The sequence below is a fragment of the Antennarius striatus genome, chromosome 21, assembly GCF_040054535.1.
Source record: "Antennarius striatus isolate MH-2024 chromosome 21, ASM4005453v1, whole genome shotgun sequence".
In the NCBI taxonomy this organism is placed as follows: domain Eukaryota; kingdom Metazoa; phylum Chordata; class Actinopteri; order Lophiiformes; family Antennariidae; genus Antennarius; species Antennarius striatus.
Genome location: NC_090796.1, coordinates 17,872,873 through 17,892,500, shown reverse-complemented (window position 1 = coordinate 17,892,500; position 19,628 = coordinate 17,872,873). Strand labels below are relative to the sequence as shown.

Genomic DNA, 19,628 nt, shown 5'->3' with positions numbered 1-19,628 from the left:
GGATGGCACCATCTATCGTTGGTGTAGATGATTAATCCACCTCCTTTCTTCTTACCGGCGGTGTTCGTGTCCCGGTCCGCTCGGACGGAGGAGAAGCCGGTTAGTCCGACGTTAGCGTCCGGCACGTCGCCAGTTAGCCACGTCTCTGAGAACACCGACCAGCTGGTCTCCCGGTAGCGATGATCAGTCCTGCACAGCGCCGTCAGTTCGTCCACCTTGTTGGGTAGAGAGTTCACGTTCCCCATGATGACGGAGGGGGGGGACGGAGGGCTTGACTCTCCTCCGGTTAGCGGCTCTAGCCGTTAGTCTAGTCCTTTCAACTCGACCCGCTCGGCATCCGCGATATCTCCGTCGGAGCTCAGGGGGATGAGATCGCGTGTTGCGGGGTCTCCTTTGACCCTCATGGACATCAACTCCTCCCTGGAGTACACCAGCATATTACTATACATTATCTAAATTTAACGTTAGAAAAATACACACAGAAACATAGAAAAAAACGCAAAATTATGCAAACAAACTCGCTCTGAGCAGAGGAAACCGCAGCCTGCTCGCGCATGCGCAGAAGAATCTATCTATCTATCTATCTATCTATCTATCTATCTATCTATCTATCTATCTATCTATCTATCTATCTATCTATCTATCTATCTATCTATCTATCTATCTATCTATCTATCTATCTATCTATCTATCTATCTATCTATCTATCTATCTATCTATCTGACCAGGTAACAGGTGATCTACCAGACCCTCACTTGGACACGACCCCCCCTGATCTACTGAGATCATCAATGAGTCACACCAGGAACATCCTGACCCCCAACACGCCTGCTGCAGAGCCCCTCCTGGGGCAAGAGGTGGCCCCCCTGTCACCATCGCTGGCCTTCAGGAGGAGCGCTGGGTGGGTCTGGCCCCCCGTTGCGGGCCAGTTCCATACCCCCTGGTCTGAACCTGAGGACCGCTGTGAGCAGGGTGTGGCTATCACACTGGACGACAAATCAAACAGAGCTCTAGTGAGCTGGACACTAGTGTCATCTGGAAGACTGACAGCCGCCTCACACTCAGAAAGTCACCATCACAGTCTGCCACGCCCCCACCAGTACGAGCTGGACCAAGACCAGTTCCATAGCAACAGGACCATCAGCCAGCATGACATCACCAGGGTACTAACTAATTAACTAACTAACTAACTAACTAACTAACTAACTAACTAACCAACTAACCAACTATCTACCTAACTAACCAACTAGCTAACTAACCAACTAGCTTACTTACTAAGTAACTGACTAACTAACCAACCAACTAACCAACTAGCTAGCTAACCAACTAACTAACCAACTAACTTACCAACTGACCAACTAACTGACTAACTAACCAATTAACTAACCAACTTACCAACTAGCTAACTAACTAACTAACTAACCAACTAGCTAGCTAACCAACTAACTAACCAAATAACTAACTAACCAACTAACCAATTAACTAACTAACCAAATAACCAACTAACTTACCAACTAACCAACTAACTGATTAACCAACTAACTAACCAACTAGCTAACTAACCAACTAACTATCCAACTAACTAACTAATCAACTAGCTAGCTAACCAACTAACCAAATAACTAACCAACCAACTAACTAACCAACTAACTAACCAATTAACTTACCTACTAACTAGCTAACTAACTAACCAACTATCTAACTAAACAACTAGCTTACTAACCAACTAACTAACTGACTAACTAACCAACTAGCTAACTACCTGACCAACTAGCTATCTAACTAACTAACCAACTAGCTAACTAATTAACTGACTAACCAACTAGCTAACTAACTAACCAATTAACCAATTTACTAACTAACCAACTAGCTAACTAACAAACTGACCAACTAACTAACCAACTAACTAACTAACCAATTAACTAACCAACTAACTTACCAACAAGCTAACTAACTTACTAACTAACTAACTGACTAACTCTGAGGGGAGGACGGGTGGATGGATGATGGATGGAGGGGTAGATGTTTGTTTCCTGTGATGAGTTCCCGCCTCACGGATCCAGACCCAGCCTGGGGGACTGGAACCTGCCCTGAACTCTTTATTGGTCGTCTCTTTTGGGCCACGCCCCCTTCTTTGGGTTCTCCAGCCTCCTCTGATTGGTCTCATTGATCATTGATCTGACTGACTGCAGGTGTGTGTGTGTGTGTGTGTGTGTGTGTGTGTGTGTGTGTGTGTGTGTGTGTGTGTGTGTGTGTGTGTGTGTGTGTGTGTGTGTGTGTGTGTGTGTGTGTGTGTTATTCATCATGTTGTCAGGTCGCAGCTCGTTACCGAGCCTCTATGAAAAACCGGCTGCTAATTTAGCCCTTAATGCTGTTGACTGTCAGCTGACCTCTGACCCCTCCACTCATCCTCAGATGGAGTCCCAGTCGATAGGACGCAGTCAGCTGACTCAGCAGTTTGGTTCAACGCTGTCTCATTAACTGTTGACCTCTGACCTCTGAGGGTCATCATCTGTGAACACCTGGATCTGAAGTCCAGGTTCACGCGGTGAAACAGTCCCTTGTAGCGTTACTAAAGCTGCTGCCGTCATAAATCAGTAAATCAGTGTGTACACAGAACAAAGGTTACTTGTGTGTGTGTGTGTGTGTGTGTGTGTGTGTGTGTGTGTGTGTGTGTGTGTGTCTGTGTGTGTGTGTCTGTGTGTGTGTGTCTGTGTGTGTGTGTGTGTGTGAGTGTGTGTGTGTGTGTGTGTGTGTGTGTGTGTCTGTGTGTGTGTGTGTGAGTGTGTGTGTGTGTCTCTGTGTGTGTGTGTGTGTGTGTGAGTGTGTGTGTGTGTGTGTGTGTGTGTGTGTGTGTGTGTGTGTGTGTGAGTGTGTGTGTGTGTCTCTGTGTGTGTGTGTGTGTGTGTGAGTGTGTGTGTGTGTGTGTGTGTGTGTGTGTGTGTGTGTGTGTGTGTGTCTGTGTGTGTGTGTCTGTGTGTGTGTGTGTGTGTGTGTGTGTGTGTGTGTGTGTGTGTGTGTGTGAGTGTGTGTGTGTGTGTGTGTGTGTGTGTGTGTGTGTGTGTGTGTGTGTGTGTGTGTGTGTGTGTGAGAGTGTGTGTGTGTGTCTCTGTGTCTCTGTGTGTGTGTGTGTGTGTGTGTGTGTGTGTGTGTGTGTGTGTGTGTGTGTGTGTGTGAGAGTGTGTGTGTGTGAGTGTGTGTGTGTGTGTGTGTGAGTGTGTGTGTGTGTGTCTCTGTGTGTGTGTGTGTGTGTGTGTGTGTGTGTGTGTGTGTGTGTGTGTGTGTGTGTGTGTGTGTGTGTGTGTGTGTGTGTGTGTGTGTGTGTGTGTGAGAGTGTGTGTGTGAGTGTGTGTGTGTGTGTGTGTGTGAGTGTGTGGCTTCCAGCCTCGTCCATCTCTTTGTTCTTCCTTCTGACGTCTGGACTCAAACTGTCCCTTGACTCCAAACCCTTCCAGGATTCTCCAGGATCATGGCCATTACTCCAGGACTTCTCTGATGTCTTTTCCAGGTGTAGAATCTGCAGCCAGAAACTCCATGAACCCCTCAGCCAATCAGAGAGCTCAGGCTTGTTTTACTGAGATTCTCTGTAACAGCTGGTTTTTATTTATTATCAGTATTTCTTTATGTATTCTGACAGATTCATAAAACCTGATATGAAGTTTTTTGTTTGTTTATTTCTCATCAAATACGACTCAGGTCAAATCAAGTAGAATTTTTAACAATTTTGTGTTCTGTTTCTGCTATTTTTGTTCAAATTATTGAGTTTCATGAACTGTTTGAACTGTTGTTATTACATTTAATGTAGTATTATTATTGTTATTATTATGTTATTATTAATATTGTTATTGTTATTATTGTTGTTGTTATTGTTGTTGTTGTTGTTGTTATTGTTATTGTTGTTATTGTTGTTGTTGTTATTGTACCCATAGTTTTGTTTTTAATACGTTCAGATTTTCTGACAGACTGATTGAATATTATTTTCATCTTTTTACAGTTTTCATCTTTATTTTTTAAGTCGGACTACGTCGCCATGGCAACTTATTTACATACAGTCCCTTGGTGGGACGTCCGAGGACGACATCAGATGACCCGTAGAGAGAAGACGGGTTTCCTGTGAGACCTGACCACTGTCACTTCTACTTCCCTCTAACGTCAAAGTGTGTGTGTGTGTGTGTGTGTGTGTGTGTGTGTGTGTGTGTGTGTGTGTCTGTCTGTGTGTGTGTGTGTGTGTGTGTGTGTGTGTGTGTGTGTGTGTGTGTGTGTGTGTGTGTGTGTGTGTGTGTGTGTGTGTGAGTCTCTCATGGGGTCCGGACCCGCAGGTTCCTGACCCTCGACCAATCGGTGGAATGGTCGAGCGAGCATCACAATGACAGAGAGAGAGAGGAGCAACACAGACACACACACTGACACACACACTGACACACACACTGACACACACACTGACACACACACACACACACTCACGTGACCTCTGACCCCCCAGGTCAAACTCGCACCAATTTCCCAATCCATGTTTTAATCACCTCCTCAGCTCCCCCGTCAGGACGGCCGGAGGACTGCAGCTGCAGGAAGACTGATTGATCGTATCAGTTATAGGTTTGTGATTGGTCAGTTCAGAACGATGGAAACCGGTTTTAGCCGGTTTAAGGTGGTTTGATCCTGTCTGAACTGTTTTGAACTGGTTTGAACCGGTTTGAACTAGTTTGATCTGGTTTGAACCGGTTTGAAGTTGTTGATCCAGTTTGAACCAGTTTGAACCGGTTTGATCCAGTTTGAACCGGTTTGAACCGGTTTGATCCAGTTTGAACCGGTTTGATCCGTTTGATCCGTGTGAATGACTGGATTGAAGCTGACTGAAACGGAGAAGCTGAGAGGCTCCAGTTATTTATTCCTTCTGATGAAACATGACAGGAAATCAATGCCAGCCTTCATCTATCCTCTTCCTCTCCGTGATCGACAGGACGCCGCTGCTGCTAACGAGCATCAGATGGTCGTCATGACAACCACCGTCTGCCGCCACGATTGGTCCGTCCTCCAGGGAACAGCTTCCTGTTGTCGTCTCCTCCTCAAAGTTGACTTTCAGGTGAATGTGTTCATTGATTTACCTGTGTGTGTGTGTGTGTGTGTGTGTGTGTGTGTGTGTGTGTGTGTGTGTGTGTGTGTGTGCGCGTGCGTGCGTGTGCGTGTGTCTTTTGTTTGAATGCACATGTTGCGTATTATTTATATATAGACTCAGTAAAGCTGAGCCATCAGGACACTTTATTTACTTTAACTTTATTTACTTTAACTTTATTTACTTTAACTTTATTTACTTTAACTTTATTTACTTTAACTTTATTTACTTTAACTTTATTTACTTTAACTTTATTTACTTTAACTTTATTTACTTTAACTTTATTTACTTACACTTTATTTACTTACACTTTATTTACTTTAACTTTATTTACTTTAACTTTATTTACTTTAACTTTATTTACTTTAACTTTATTTACTTTAACTTTATTTACTTTAACTTTATTTACTTACACTTTATTTACTTTAACTTTATTTACTTACACTTTATTTACTTTAACTTTATTTACTTTAACTTTATTTACTTTAACTTTATTTACTTTAACTTTATTTACTTTAACTTTATTTACTTTAACTTTATTTACTTTAACTTTATTTACTTTAACTTTATTTACTTTAACTTTATTTACTTACACTTTATTTACTTTAACTTTATTTACTTACACTTTATTTACTTTAACTTTATTTACTTTAACTTTATTTACTTACACTTTATTTACTTACACTTTATTTACTTTAACTTTATTTACTTACACTTCATTTTAAACTTAAATATTATGGAAAAGTTTCCTCAGCATCAGATTTACGCCTAAACTAAACTGATCAATAACCTGATCATTGAAGTGATTTTAGTTTATCTGAAAGCAGACAATAGAGTTCTATAAAACACGTGATTACGCAGGTTAAAAAAGCCTGGATTAGCCAGGAGGCTAGTTTTCACCTGGTGTGTAGAACGCAGTAAAGACACGTATTCAAACACTGAACACTTAAAGGATGAGACATCACACACCACAACACGTGATCACAACAGGCGTGTCGTTTAGTGTGTTTTTAGTGAACGTCCTTTATGTCGTAAGAAGTTTAACCTCCTCAGTGAGTTCCGCTCACTAGCGCCCCCCACTGACCACAACGACCATCAGACGCTCCATCGGTCCTGAGCTCAGCCATCAAGTGTTAGTCTGTGTGGGCGGGGTCATCTGACCTCTGACCCCGCCCACGGCCAACGACCTCACACTGTAATAGAGCCGTCACAGCTCACAGAGTTTGCTGACACACACACACACACACACACACACACACACACACACACACACACACACACACACACACACACACACACTGTGGTGGTCGACACATCAGACTGTGGTTGGTTGGAGGGTAATCAATCAAAGAACAGTCAGACCTATCAATCCGAGATGTAAAACACACACACACACACACACACACACACACACACACACACACACACACACACACACACACACACGCACGCACAAAAACAGGTGTTCAGGTTAATGTTTCCTCCGGTTAGACAAGCTGATCAATATCTGATCATTATGGGTAGAAAAACAGATTCAACGCAAGAGAGGAGAAGGAGGAGGGATGATGGAGGGATGATGGAGGGATGATGGAAGGATGATGGAGGGATGATGGATGAATGATGGGGGGATGAAGATGGATGATGGAGGGATGATGGATGGATGGATGATGGAGGGATGATGGAAGGATGATGGAAGGATGATGGAGGGATGATGGAGGGATGATGGAGGGATGATGGAGGGATGATGGAAGGATGATGGAAGGATGATGGAAGGATGATGGAAGGATGATGGAGGGATGATGGAAGGATGATGGAGGGATGATGGATGAATGATGGGGGGATGAAGATGGATGATGGAGGGATGATGGATGGATGGATGATGGAGGGATGAAGATGGATGATGGCGGGATGATGGAAGGTTGATGGATGAATGATGGGGGGATGAGGATGGATGATGGAGGGATGATGGAAGGATGATGGATGGATGATGGAGAGATGATGGATGGATGATGGAGGGATAATGGATGATGGAGGGATGAAGATGGATGATGGTGGGAGGAAGATGGATGATGGATGGATGATGAAAGGATGATGGATGAATGATGGGGGGATGAGGATGGATGATGGAGTGATGAAGATGGATGATGGAGGGATGAGGATGGATGATGGAGGGATGATTAAATGTTATTTTTCACTCTGACTTTCTGTCTTGTTCTTTCGCTCCATTTGTTCAAACAGCTTCACTCAGTGGAGAGTCTCTGGAGAGACGGGGTGGTCTGTCTGTCTGTCTGTCTGTCTGTCTGTCTGTCTGTCTGTCTGTCTGTCTGTCTGTCTGTCTGTCTGTCTGTCTGTCTGTGTCTGTCTGTCTGTCTGTCTGTCTGTGTCTGTCTGTCTGTCTGTCTGTCTGTCTGTCTGTCTGTCTGTCTGTCTATCTCTCCCTCTCTCTCCCCCCACACTTTAATTTGTACTAACCTCCTTCATTCCTCTGGTTTGACCGCATCTGTTTCCGGTCGGATTGAGTCCCGGTAACGGGTGTTCATACCGGTGCTCCGCTGCCCCCTGGCGGTCACGGACTGATGTCGCAGCCTCATCTGTGTCCGGGGGACCAGAACCACATGATTGTGGCGCGGCTTGTCGTGGTTGTTGTTGTTGTTGTTGTTGTTGTTGTTGTGATTAAGATCACCACTCTTACTACAATGATAAGAACACCACCAACAACAACAATATAAAGTCCAAATCTCGTGAGAATAAGCGCTCGCTGCCATTGGATGACTCCACTGTGACGTCACCCCATTTGAACTGGGAGCCAGCGGAAGAGAGTTCCACACCAGACGTAAAGTAAAGGTTGCACACTTCCGGTTTTATTCAGATTTCAAAATAAGATTGGGTCGTAGAGTCCTAACAGAGCAGAAACGACGGTGCTTTTACTTCACCGGGCCGGAACCGGAAGTGGTGATGCTCTCCGCGTGCCTTTTGAAAAGCTGCCGGGCGTCAGAAGGACGGTAAGAGCAGCGAACACCCGGCCCCCGGCCCCCGGCCCCCGGCCCCCGGCCCCTGGTCCCCGGCCCCCGGCCCCTGGTCCCCGGCCCCCGGCTCACCGAGCGGACGGCCCTCTGGAGTCTCAGCTAACGCGCTAGCTAGCCCGGCTAGCTGCCAGCGTTCAGGACGGACGCAGCTAGCTGCTAGCATGCAGTGTGCTAGCCTGCTAAGGAAGAGGAGCGTAGAGGTGGAGCCGCGCAACCTCAGAGCGGTGAGTGATGAAGGTCTGGACTCCTCTTCCTCAGTGAAGTGATCGATACTGTTTGATGGCTAAATCATTGATCGATTTACCTGACTGGCTATCAGGGCTAATGCTAATCAGTAACCTAAACGTGATCATTCTGTCTGCACACGAACCACTTCCGGTCTACCGACGGCATATCGATCAGGAACCGGCTCATCATTCAATGATGATGATAATCGATCTCGATTAGTCCTGTAGGAATGTATTTATCTTTATTATAACAAGTATTAATAACACGTGTAAACAGGTAAACAGAGGATCACTACATTTACTTATTTGATGATGATGATGGTGATGATGATGATGGTGATGATGATGATGATGGTGATGATGGTGATGATGATGATGATGGTGATGGTGATGATGATGATGATGGTGGTGATGATGATGGTGGTGATGATGATGATGATGGTGATGGTGGTGATGATGATGGTGGTGATGATGATGGTGGTGGTGATGATGATGGTGATGATGATGATGATGGTGATGGTGATGGTGATGATGATGATGGTGGTGATGATGATGGTGATGATGATGATGATGGTGATGGTGGTGATGATGATGATGATGGTGATGATGATGATGGTGATGATGATGATGGTGGTGATGATGATGATGATGGTGGTGATGATGATGATGATGGTGATGGTGGTGATGATGATGGTGGTGATGATGATGATGGTGGTGATGATGATGATGATGGTGGTGATGATGATGGTGGTGGTGGTGATGATGACGATGGTGATTGTTTTCAGAAGCGAACATGTTTGGAGGTGGAGCTTCTGGCAGTGGACTGTCCAATGGAAACCTCCAGTCCGTTCCCTGTGGCCAATCAGCAGAAGGAACCGCAGGTGGGTGTCGTCGTCATTAAGGGGTCAATGTGTGACGTCATGAAGGAGAGGAGGAGGAGACTGGTTGTAGGAGTTCTTCAGGTTGAACCGTCTGTTGATTGGTTGTGTTGATGCAGGTCGGTGTCGGTCAACCCAGACCTCCGCTCTGCTGCCCCCGATGTCTTGGAGGAGAACCGGTGTGTGTGTGTGTGTGTGTGTGTGTGTGTGTGTGTGTGTGTGTGTGTCTGAGACACAGGAGTCTTCATCAGACTGTTCTCCTGTCTCAGGGTCACATCAACCACATCATGGGCCCATGAGGTTGGCTCCTCCTCCTGGAGATGATGGCTCCTCCTCCTGGAGATGATGGCTCCTCCTCCTGGTGACCCCTGACCTCCTGAAGCATATCTGGGTCGTCCTAAAGTCACCTGCAAACAACAGACACCTGACATCCGTCCAATGAGATTCCTGCTTCACTCCTACTGGATGATGTCATCATGACCTCATGACTTACAGAACAATCAGGTGTCCAATCAGATTCTGGCCCTTCAACCTCATGATTGTTATTGTTGTTGTTATTGTTTACCATGGTCTGGAACCTCTTCCGTTTCCATGGTAATCAACCTGGTTATCACATGTACACGTGTACCTGAACGCACCTGCACAGTAGCTTGGAGCAGGAATGTTAGGAGCAGCTTTAGCATCGCTGCTAACAGGAGCAGCGTTAGCCTCACTGCTAACATCTCCTTCTGGAGCTGTGAGGCTAACGCTGCGCACATTAGCATCGAGGCTAATCAGCTTGAGAAGGGCAACAGTTGGTGGTTGTTGCTATGGAAACGTATCTCTCAGCCTCCAGAGTCCTCAGTGTTAGCATAGCTTCCCGTTTGTTTTTTACACTTCCTGCCAATCCAATCAGGGCATTGTTTGTCTGGGCGGCGCCCCGTTCAGAGGGCGGTGCTACAGGTGATATTTTTATGATGCAGATTCTCTATTTTCCAATCTTTTTATGAATGTGACTGAAATGAATCCGTTTAATGAGGTGGGGTCCGGCGTCAGCACGGACCAATCACAGCGCAGCTTTTGTACTGATTGCAAATAAATGTGTCAGAACTGATCTGAGGTCCGATAACTTTATTGACAACAAATGATTTTTAACCGCAAAAAGAGTTCTCTATTCAGATGTCTGCAGGCTCCGCCCTCCTCTTCTGTCACTCAGGTGAGGGCAGCGCAAGGTGGGGGGCGGGGTCCAGTTTGACTCTCTTGGCTACAGGATCGTCACCTGTCACAAACAGCCAATCAACTAATCAGTGCTGTGATTGATCAGTAGGTTCCCCAGTGGGTTCTGTCCAGAGAACCTACCGGCTGCTGCAGGTGGAGCCTCCTGCTGGCTGGAGGAGTCACTGAAGCTCCTCAGGGTGGAGATGGCCCCTGACGCTGTGCGTCTGGTCTCTGGTCTCACACACACACAAAGACACACACACACTCGTACACGTGGCTGTGTGTATTATTGTAGTAACACCAGTAGGACACTGACCTGCGTGTAGGACTGCTGAGCGGCAGCTGGAGGAAACGGCTGCTTTAGCGTCACCCTCACACAAACCGAACAGCAGAGCTCTGAGCAGCCAATCAGGACAACAGGTGGGAGGGGCAGGAACAGGTAGTAATAACATGGGGTAGTAATGACATGTAGTAATAACGTAGTAATGTGGTAGTAACATGTAGTAATATGTAATAAGAGGTAGCAATAACATGTAATAACGTGGTGGTAATGAGATGTAATGAGATGTGGAAGTAATTACATGTAATATGTAGTAATAACATGTGACGTGTGTCACTAGGGTCAACAGGTAGCTGCTGGGCGGAGCCAGCCACTGAAGGATACAGGTTGGTGATGTCATTGGGGCCTCTGAGCTCCAGTGGCTGAGGACACACACAATATTGATTATTAATCGATCAGCTCAGCCTTATTGATGACAGATCAATCAGCCTCTCTACTGACACACGACGGACAGGAAGGAACGACCGACCTTCTCCGCTGCGCTGGACACGATCACATTCTGAAAAACCAAAGCATGACAGGTGAGTCCCAGGCCCCGCCCCTCTGACATCACACTGGCCCCGCCTACAGGAAGCCCGATGGACGTACCTTCCCTCTGCAGGCTTCCACCAGCGCGTTAGCGTTAGCCAGGGTGTAGCGCCTCAGGGTGGAGTCTCTGATGGCGGCCGAGTAGGAGAGCTCAAAGACCACGCCCCTGTCCACCGCCTCACACGCACACACACACACACACACATTTAGACGCGCACGCACACATTAATATAGACACACACACACACAAAAACACACTAATACAGTATAGACACACACACACACACTAATATACACACACACACACACACACACTAATATAGACACACACATACACACACTAATATAGACACACACACACACACACACACTAATATAGACACACACACACACACACACACACACACTTAGACACACACACACACACACACACACTTAGACACACACACTTAGACACACACACTTAGACACACACACACACACACACACTTAGACACACACACACACACTTAGACACACACACACTTAGACACACACACACACACTTAGACACACACACACTTAGACACACACACACACTTAGACACACACACACACACACACACACACTTAGACACACACACACACACACACACTAGTCTAGAGTGTCACCCCGTTGACCGGCGCTCTCTTAAACAGGAAGGGGAGCTTCTCTGTCACTGGGATACAGACGATGTCGACGTCATACGTCATACAGGCTGCCTGCAGACGCACACACACACACACACACAGCGGGCCGTTAGCGTGTGTTTGGACACATGTTCTTCTGCATGTTGGTGTGACGGCTGTCAGTGGTCTCACGTGGAAAAGTTTGTCTGTGGTCGGCTGGACGGCCAGCAGGTCGAACCCCCGGTACTCTGCAGCGGCTGGTCTCTGACACACACACACACACACACACACACACACACACCTGTTACAGGTGAACTTGTAGCTGTGTCAGAGCGGGTGGTGGTCACGGCCAGCTGACCGTCAGGCCTCTGACAGGCAGCTCAGAGGACGGCCCTGACGGACAGCAGGACCCACACTCACAAAGTGGGCGGCGTCTGACATGATGATGGTCAACCTGTTCAGCACTCTGATTGGACGAGAACGGCCCTGTCAGACAGACAGGTGGGCGTTAGTGAGACAGACGGCGGCGTCATCATCATCATCATCATCATCATCACCTGAACCACCGGCAGCCCGCCAATCAGATCGCTGACGGCTGTAGGCGACGGGATCTCCTGCAAACAGGAAGTCAGTGACAGTTCCAAAGTAAAGGTCGTGGGCTGGTCCAGGTGAGCTCACCTGTCTCTTCTTAGCAGTGGGCTGGAACACGTGGTTGATGGCGACGGTGGAGAAACCCACTGTAGGAAGCAGGAGAAAGACCATCAGCTACTGATCACCTCCGATCAGCTATTGATCACCTTGTGACATCACGTTCTGACGGTTCGGTTCCGGGGCGGAGCGTCTCACCGGCGCGTTAACGGTTAATGATATTTCCGACAGTTTCTTGTTTTTAACGGGAATATTTTACGCCTTCCGGTTTGTGAACCCCCAGGAACACACAGGGAGCGCGACTTCCGGTTCTGTCACCGCTCCGGTTCTGTTACCGTGTTTATGGCGGCCGGAAGCGCCGCTACTGCCGCTATGCTAGCTGAGTTAGCGTCCCGCGGCAGAGCGGGGGCTCCTCCGGCCCGGCGCCAGGACGAGGACACTCACGGTGGGCTGCGGTCTCCACCAGAGCCCGCAGGCGCGTCTGGTCCCCGCTGGGGCTCAGGTTCAGGTCCATGAACACGGACATGATGCTGCGCGTGGCGACAGACACGCGGGGTCGAGCGAACGGCCTGATGGGAACTGTAGTCCGTCAGGGGGCGTGTCGCTTCACGTTGAGCCGGCTCGAGCTCATGACGGAGTTACGCCCCGTTCTCAAATCAAACGTTTGGAGTCAAGATCAAAAGACGTTAAAAGAGATTAACGGATGATTCACCGGACAGAACCTGAATGATAATAATATAAAATAATGTATTTAATAACGTGTAATAATACACGCCAAAGGACAAGAAAAATACGCTCCTGTTGCTTCTTCTATTCAGATGTTTTATGTCTTTGATCCACCCTCCGGTCCGGCAGGCGGCGGTACTGAGCCCAGAACCCGTTGACCGGCCTCCGGTCCGGCAGGCGGCGGTACTGAGCCCAGAACCCGTTGACCGGCCTCCGGTCCCACAGCAGCTCCAGCTACCGGACAAACCCAACCATTCGCTTCTTCTCTGTGTTTTGCTGTTTGTTCGGGTCTGAATGTGACGGAGGGGTACCGGTTTGGTACCGGTTTGGTCCCGGTTTGTTCCCGGTTTGGTCCCGGTTCTTGTCTCCGGGTTCAGTGGTAAACTGTGTTTTATGTAACCTTTATTGAACCAGGACAGAAGAACACTGGCTTCAGGGTCCTCCACTGCAGAGGGTCCCGGTGAGTTACCAACACCCCAGGAATGACAGTAGAGTACAGTAGAGTACAGTCTAATACAGTAGAGTACAGTAGAGTACAGTCTAATACAGTAGAGTACAGTCTAATACAGTAGAGTACAGTAGAGTACAGTCTAATACAGTAGAGTACAGTAGAGTACAGTCTAATACAGTAGAGTACAGTCTAATGCAGTAGAGTACAGTCTAATACAGTAGAGTACAGTCTAATACAGTAGAGTACAGTAGAGTACAGTCTAATACAGTAGAGTACAGTCTAATGCAGTAGAGTACAGTCTAATGCAGTAGAGTACAGTCTAATACAGAGTACAGTAGAGTACAGTCTAATGCAGTAGAGTACAGTCTAATGCAGTAGAGTACAGTAGAGTACAGTCTAATACAGTAGAGTACAGTCTAATGCAGTAGAGTACAGTAGAGTACAGTCTAATGCAGTAGAGTACAGTAGAGTACAGTCTAATACAGTAGAGTACAGTCTAATGCAGTAGAGTACAGTAGAGTACAGTCTAATGCAGTAGAGTACAGTCTAATACAGTAGAGTACAGTCTAATGCAGTAGAGTACAGTAGAGTACAGTCTAATGCAGTAGAGTACAGTAGAGTACAGTCTAATACAGTAGAGTACAGTAGAGTACAGTCTAATACAGTAGAGTACAGTCTAATACAGTAGAGTACAGTCTAATACAGTAGAGTACAGTAGAGTACAGTCTAATACAGTAGAGTACAGTCTAATGCAGTAGAGTACAGTCTAATGCAGTAGAGTACAGTCTAATACAGAGTACAGTAGAGTACAGTCTAATGCAGTAGAGTACAGTCTAATGCAGTAGAGTACAGTCTAATACAGTAGAGTACAGTCTAATGCAGTAGAGTACAGTAGAGTACAGTCTAATGCAGTAGAGTACAGTAGAGTACAGTCTAATACAGTAGAGTACAGTCTAATGCAGTAGAGTACAGTAGAGTACAGTCTAATGCAGTAGAGTACAGTAGAGTACAGTCTAATACAGTAGAGTACAGTCTAATGCAGTAGAGTACAGTAGAGTACAGTCTAATGCAGTAGAGTACAGTAGAGTACAGTCTAATACAGTAGAGTACAGTCTAATGCAGTAGAGTACAGTAGAGTACAGTCTAATGCAGTAGAGTACAGTAGAGTACAGTCTAATGCAGTAGAGTACAGTAGAGTACAGTCTAATACAGAGTACAGTAGAGTACAGTCTAATGCAGTAGAGTACAGTCTAATACAGTAGAGTACAGTAGAGTACAGTCTAATGCAGGAGAGTACAGTAGAGTACAGTCTAATACAGTAGAGTACAGTCTAATACAGTAGAGTACAGTCTAATACAGTAGAGTACAGTAGAGTACAGTCTAATGCAGTAGAGTACAGTAGAGTACAGTTTAATGGAGTTGAATGCAGTACAGTACAGTCTAATGCAGTAGAGTACAGTAGAGTACAGTCTAATACAGTAGAGTACAGTAGAGTACAGTCTAATGCAGTAGAGTACAGTAGAGTAGTCTAATGCAGTAGAGTACAGTAGAGTGCAGTCTAATACAGTAGAGTACAGTAGAGTACAGTCTAATGCAGTAGAGTACAGTAGAGTACAGTCTAATGCAGTAGAGTGCAGTCTAATGCAGTAGAGTACAGTCTAATGCAGTAGAGTACAGTAGAGTGCAGTCTAATACAGTAGAGTACAGTAGAGTACAGTCTAATGCAGTAGAGTACAGTCTAATGCAGTAGAGTACAGTAGAGTACAGTCTAATGCAGTAGAGTACAGTAGAGTACAGTAGAGTACAGTCTAATGCAGTAGAGTACAGTCTAATACAGTAGAGTACAGTCTAATGCAGTAGAGTACAGTCTAATGCAGTAGAGTACAGTCTAATACAGTAGAGTACAGTCTAATACAGTAGAGTACAGTAGAGTACAGTCTAATGCAGTAGAGTACAGTCTAATGCAGTAGAGTACAGTAGAGTACAGTCTAATACAGTAGAGTACAGTAGAGTACAGTCTAATGCAGTAGAGTACAGTAGAGTACAGTCTAATGCAGTAGAGTACAGTCTAATGCAGTAGAGTACAGTAGAGTACAGTCTAATGCAGTAGAGTACAGTCTAATGCAGTAGAGTACAGTAGAGTACAGTCTAATGCAGTAGAGTACAGTAGAGTACAGTAGAGTACAGTAGAGTGCAGTAGAGTACAGTAGAGTACAGTAGAGTGCAGTAGAGTACAGTAGAGTGCAGTAGAGTACAGTAGAGTACAGTAGAGTAGTATTCCGCTACCTTGTCAGGTTAGCACTGGTTGTCGAACACAAAGGACTTCCTGTTGCTGCTCCAATCAGATGCGTCTCACACCTGAAGGTGTTCCTCCCACCTGATGGACGGGTGGGGTTAGCAGCAGGTTAGCCAGGATGCTAATAATAGAGCTATATACACACGTCCAGATGCTAGCCGAGTTAGCAGGAACCAATCAGAATGACTGAAAACATGGACGTGCTGACGAGGTCAAAGTTCACCTGGAGGAGAACTGGGTGTTGTTTCCTGTTTCCTGTTGTAGGTGTTGGAGCCAGGGTCAGACGGGTCCACACCGGTCCACACCGCTTCAGACGGGTCCACACCGCTTCAGACCGGTTCAGACGGGTCCACACCGCTTCAGACGGGTCCACACCGCTTCAGACCGGTTCAGACGGGTCCACACCGGTTCACACCGCCTTAGACGGGTCCACACCGCTTCAGACCGGTTCAGACGGGTCCACACCGCTTCAGACGGGTCCACACTGCTTCAGACGGGTCCACACTGCTTCAGACGGGTCCACACTGCTTCAGACGGGTCCACACCGGTCCACACCGCTTCAGACGGGTCCACACCGGTCCACACCGCTTCAGACGGGTCCACACCGCTTCAGACGGGTCCACACCGCTTCAGACGGGTCCACACCGCTTCAGACGGGTCCACACTGCTTCAGACGGGTCCACACCGCTTCAGACGGGTCCACACTGCTTCAGACGGGTCCTGGACATGGTGCTGTTCAGAGCTCTAAAGGTTCTCCTTTCCACCACACATCCTCCAGCCCGCTGCTGCTCAGGCTATGTCTCCAGAATGAGGTTCTGTAACATTGATTGATTGATTGATTGATTGTTTGATTGACTGACTGATTGACAGATCGATCGATCTGCCTCTCAGGTACCTCTATCAGCTGAAGGAGGATGACGAGGCCTGTGCTGCTGCGCTGGAGAACGCTCACGTTCTTCTGTTCCACCGGCTGGCTCCTCTCCTGAAACGCACTGAGGATGGAACCTTCAGACCAGCAGCACTGAGGTCCTCAGGTAGAACCAGAACCCAGACCAGAGGTAGGGATCCTTGGGTCCAGAGGAACAAGTTCAGGTCCAGAAAAAGAGAAGTACAGGCAAAGAAGATCCAGCAGGTAGACATGAGAGAAGCAGGTGGAGAACCTCAGTCCACCACTGGAAGAAGGTCCCCACAGGTTCTAGTGTCAGAGACACCTGGTGGGTGAAGTCAGGTGGTCCCTCATCCTGGGTCTGTTCTCATGGTCTCCAGATGTTCTGAAGATCCTGGAGGGACTGGGTTCCAGTGGGTCCTTGCTGGAGGAGTCGGTTCTGATTGGCTGTTCTGAGCAGAACCACGCCCAGTTCTGTCTGGATGTCGGTGAGACCTTCAGTTCACACGTGGGCGTGTCCTGAGTGTTTACACGTGGGCGTGTCCTGAGTGTTTACACGTGGGCGTGTCCCTTTCATTCTGGTCTGTTGTTGTTCTGCAGGGGCCCTCCACCAGGGGGCGCTGGAGGATGCGTGTCAGTGCCGCTTCCTGGACCTGAGGAAGAGCTTCTTCCTGCTGGCGGCCTCAGAGGCGCCCCTAGTGGCCAAGGTGAGAACATCAGGGCGTCGCTGCTGCGGGTCCGTCTGAGCTGAGGGTTCCTCATCCCGCCCCGCCCCTAACGCCCCCGACTCCCCAGGCTCAGGCCCTCCTGCGGTGGCACCAGACCAGTGGCTTCTGCAGGGCCACCGGTTACCCCACCCACCGGAACCGGGCCGGCAGCCATAGGGTCAGCAGGGGCAATGGAGCCGTCTACTACCCCACGGTAACTCCTCCCGTGTAACTACCCCTGTGTAACTACCTCCGTCTACTACCCCACTCTAATCACCCCAATGTACTACCCCCATGTAACTACCCCCTTTACTACCCCAGTGTAACAACCCCCTGGTTTTTGAGATGGTGTGTTTTTGGCTCCGCCCTCGTCTGACGATGTGTCTTTTGCTCCGCCCCTGTCTGACGGTGTGTTCTTGGATCTGCCCCCGTCTGACGGTGTCTCTTTGGCTCCGCCCCCATCTGACGGTGTCTCTTTGGCTCCGCCCCCATCTGACGGTGTCTCTTTGGCTCCGCCCCCTTCTGACAGTGTGTTCTTGGCCCCGCCCCCAGGTGTCCCCGGTGGTGATTGTCCTGGTGTCTGATGGGGAACGCTGTCTGCTGGGCCGCCAGCCGTCCTTCCCCCGGGGGATGTACAGCGCCCTGGCCGGATTCTGTGACGTGGGTCAGTGGAGCGTTTGGGCCTATCAGGTGCTGTGGTCCTCTGAGGGTGTGGCTAAGGTGCTGTGGCTTTCAGGTGAGTCGCTGCCGGAGGCAGTGAGGAGGGAGTTGGCGGAGGAGGCGGGGCTAGAGGTCCACGCCGTCGCCTACAGCTCGTCGCAGCACTGGCCGTTCCCACACAGCTCCTTCATGCTGGGCTGCCACGCCTCTGTTAGCCCCGCCCACTCTCAGGTGAGCCCTGCCTCCCGGACTCGGCATCCCGTCCTAAGGCGTTCTGTCATGATGGCGTGTCCTGTTTGTGTTCCAGGTGGACGTGGACCACAGAGAGCTGGAGGACGCCCGCTGGTTCACCTACGAGGAGATCAGCTCCGCCCTGCAAGTGCAGGCCCCGCCCACGAGGAGCGCCCCCGGCACCCTCTGGCTCCCCCCGAAGCACGCCATCGCCAACCGGCTCATCACGGAGTGGGCGACCCGCCAGGAGCGGCTGAGAAGCGCCGGACCCGCAGGCAGGGGGCAGGACGCCCTGAACCCACATCACGCCACGCCATCAAGAGCACCGCTGAGTCATGTGAAACGCAAACAGGAAGTCACCGACGAGGAGGAGGAGGAGCTCCCGACCACAACCCTCATGCCTCCAGCAGCGGATCCGGATTCACATCTGGTGTGACAAGATCCGCATCCAGCTGGGGCTCTACCACGCCTGATGATGTCATCAGGTCGTTTTTGTCGAGTAGACGTCCGTTAAGATTAAATTGATTCTGTGATCCAGACTGTTGGAATGTGTCCCGTCCACACGGAGCTGGAGCCGGTCCGGGTCACAAACCGTTCCTAAAGCTGTCGTACCGTCGTCCAGAAAAGTCACCTATAAATGATGAAATCAAAGCTCCTTTCAGGTGTGGTGGGGTTTGGTTTTCCTCCAGGACAGGAGACAGGGTGTTAAACACAAGATGTTTATTTGTCCATTCAAGTCATGTTTAGGTTGAGTAGCAGTACAATAATATCATCAATAGGTTGAGTCTGAGTCCAATAATATCATCGATGATATTGACAGACAGACAGGTTTGTTAAGTTTCCTTCCAGCCTTGATCAGCAACCAATCAATCAATCATCAGACCGTCCAGTTGTGTCTCTGCTCTGACTCTGGTGCGTTTATTAACACTCACAACAGCATGTTTCCAACTCTGGAAAGTGACATCATCAAAAGCTTCAACTTTTATTGTTCTAATAAATGTAGAAATCACTGTTCGGGTAGTAATGTAATGTAGAAGGAATATGCACTAGCATTCATGACGTCACC

At 48.1% G+C, this 19,628-nt stretch overlaps 3 protein-coding genes across 6 annotated transcripts; 2 read left to right on the top strand and 1 right to left on the bottom strand.

Moving 5' to 3' along the window:
- The first annotated feature begins 8,164 nt into the window (after positions 1-8,164).
- Positions 8,165-10,337, top strand: si:ch211-221j21.3 (uncharacterized). The gene is made up of 4 exons (XM_068304893.1): positions 8,165-8,363; positions 9,152-9,247; positions 9,364-9,423; positions 9,514-10,337. The coding sequence occupies exons 1-4, from the start codon at positions 8,301-8,303 to the stop codon at positions 9,541-9,543; spliced, it is 249 nt and encodes an 82-aa protein (XP_068160994.1). The 5' UTR covers positions 8,165-8,300; the 3' UTR covers positions 9,544-10,337.
- rpp30 (ribonuclease P/MRP 30 subunit) lies at positions 10,304-13,367 on the bottom strand. Of its 3 annotated transcripts, none has more exons than XM_068304891.1 (12): positions 13,050-13,349; positions 12,636-12,694; positions 12,515-12,571; positions 12,378-12,443; positions 12,150-12,221; positions 11,961-12,050; positions 11,370-11,486; positions 11,251-11,280; positions 11,106-11,143; positions 10,758-10,837; positions 10,583-10,672; positions 10,304-10,502 (listed from the first exon to the last, which is right to left on the bottom strand). In XM_068304891.1, exons 1-12 carry the CDS (start codon positions 13,129-13,131, stop codon positions 10,432-10,434), a joined length of 852 nt encoding a protein of 283 aa, XP_068160992.1. In that variant the 5' UTR covers positions 13,132-13,349; the 3' UTR covers positions 10,304-10,431. The 3 variants fall into 3 exon arrangements, 2 of the variants coding, with proteins under 2 accessions (XP_068160992.1, XP_068160993.1); XR_011034015.1 differs by having other exon boundaries at positions 10,360-10,502; positions 10,583-10,677; positions 13,050-13,356; XM_068304892.1 differs by lacking the exon at positions 12,515-12,571 and having other exon boundaries at positions 13,050-13,367.
- A 176-nt stretch (positions 13,368-13,543) lies between these two features.
- nudt13 (nudix (nucleoside diphosphate linked moiety X)-type motif 13) lies at positions 13,544-19,002 on the top strand. 2 transcript variants are annotated; one of them, XM_068304889.1, is made up of 9 exons: positions 13,544-13,791; positions 16,343-16,890; positions 16,970-17,112; positions 17,345-17,452; positions 17,565-17,671; positions 17,760-17,885; positions 18,224-18,335; positions 18,408-18,562; positions 18,639-19,002. In XM_068304889.1, exons 2-9 carry the CDS (start codon positions 16,805-16,807, stop codon positions 18,996-18,998), a joined length of 1,197 nt encoding a protein of 398 aa, XP_068160990.1. In that variant the 5' UTR covers positions 13,544-13,791; positions 16,343-16,804; the 3' UTR covers positions 18,999-19,002. The 2 variants fall into 2 exon arrangements, with proteins under 2 accessions (XP_068160990.1, XP_068160991.1); XM_068304890.1 differs by lacking the exon at positions 13,544-13,791 and having other exon boundaries at positions 15,994-16,890.
- The last annotated feature ends 626 nt before the right edge of the window (positions 19,003-19,628 follow it).

What these genes read in the sequence shown, in the direction of transcription:
- si:ch211-221j21.3 (XM_068304893.1), top strand. Translation starts at nt 8,301, where the DNA reads ATGCAGTGTGCTAGCCTGCTAAGGAAGAGGAGCGTAGAGGTGGAGCCG. An exon ending in AGCCGCGCAACCTCAGAGCG is followed by an intron (nt 8,364 to 9,151) that starts GTGAGTGATGAA and finishes GATTGTTTTCAG; the next exon opens with AAGCGAACATGTTTGGAGGT. An exon ending in GATGTCTTGGAGGAGAACCG is followed by an intron (nt 9,424 to 9,513) that starts GTGTGTGTGTGT and finishes CTCCTGTCTCAG; the next exon opens with GGTCACATCAACCACATCAT.
- rpp30 (XM_068304891.1), bottom strand. Translation starts at nt 13,131, where the DNA reads ATGTCCGTGTTCATGGACCTGAACCTGAGCCCCAGCGGGGACCAGACG. An exon ending in GGTGGAGACCGCAGCCCACC is followed by an intron (nt 12,695 to 13,049) that starts GTGAGTGTCCTC and finishes TGCTTCCTACAG; the next exon opens with TGGGTTTCTCCACCGTCGCC. An exon ending in CCCAATGACATCACCAACCT is followed by an intron (nt 10,838 to 11,105) that starts GTATCCTTCAGT and finishes TTGGCTGCTCAG; the next exon opens with AGCTCTGCTGTTCGGTTTGT.
- nudt13 (XM_068304889.1), top strand. Translation starts at nt 16,805, where the DNA reads ATGGTGCTGTTCAGAGCTCTAAAGGTTCTCCTTTCCACCACACATCCT. An exon ending in AGCAGCACTGAGGTCCTCAG is followed by an intron (nt 17,113 to 17,344) that starts GTAGAACCAGAA and finishes CATGGTCTCCAG; the next exon opens with ATGTTCTGAAGATCCTGGAG. An exon ending in AGGCGCCCCTAGTGGCCAAG is followed by an intron (nt 17,672 to 17,759) that starts GTGAGAACATCA and finishes CCGACTCCCCAG; the next exon opens with GCTCAGGCCCTCCTGCGGTG.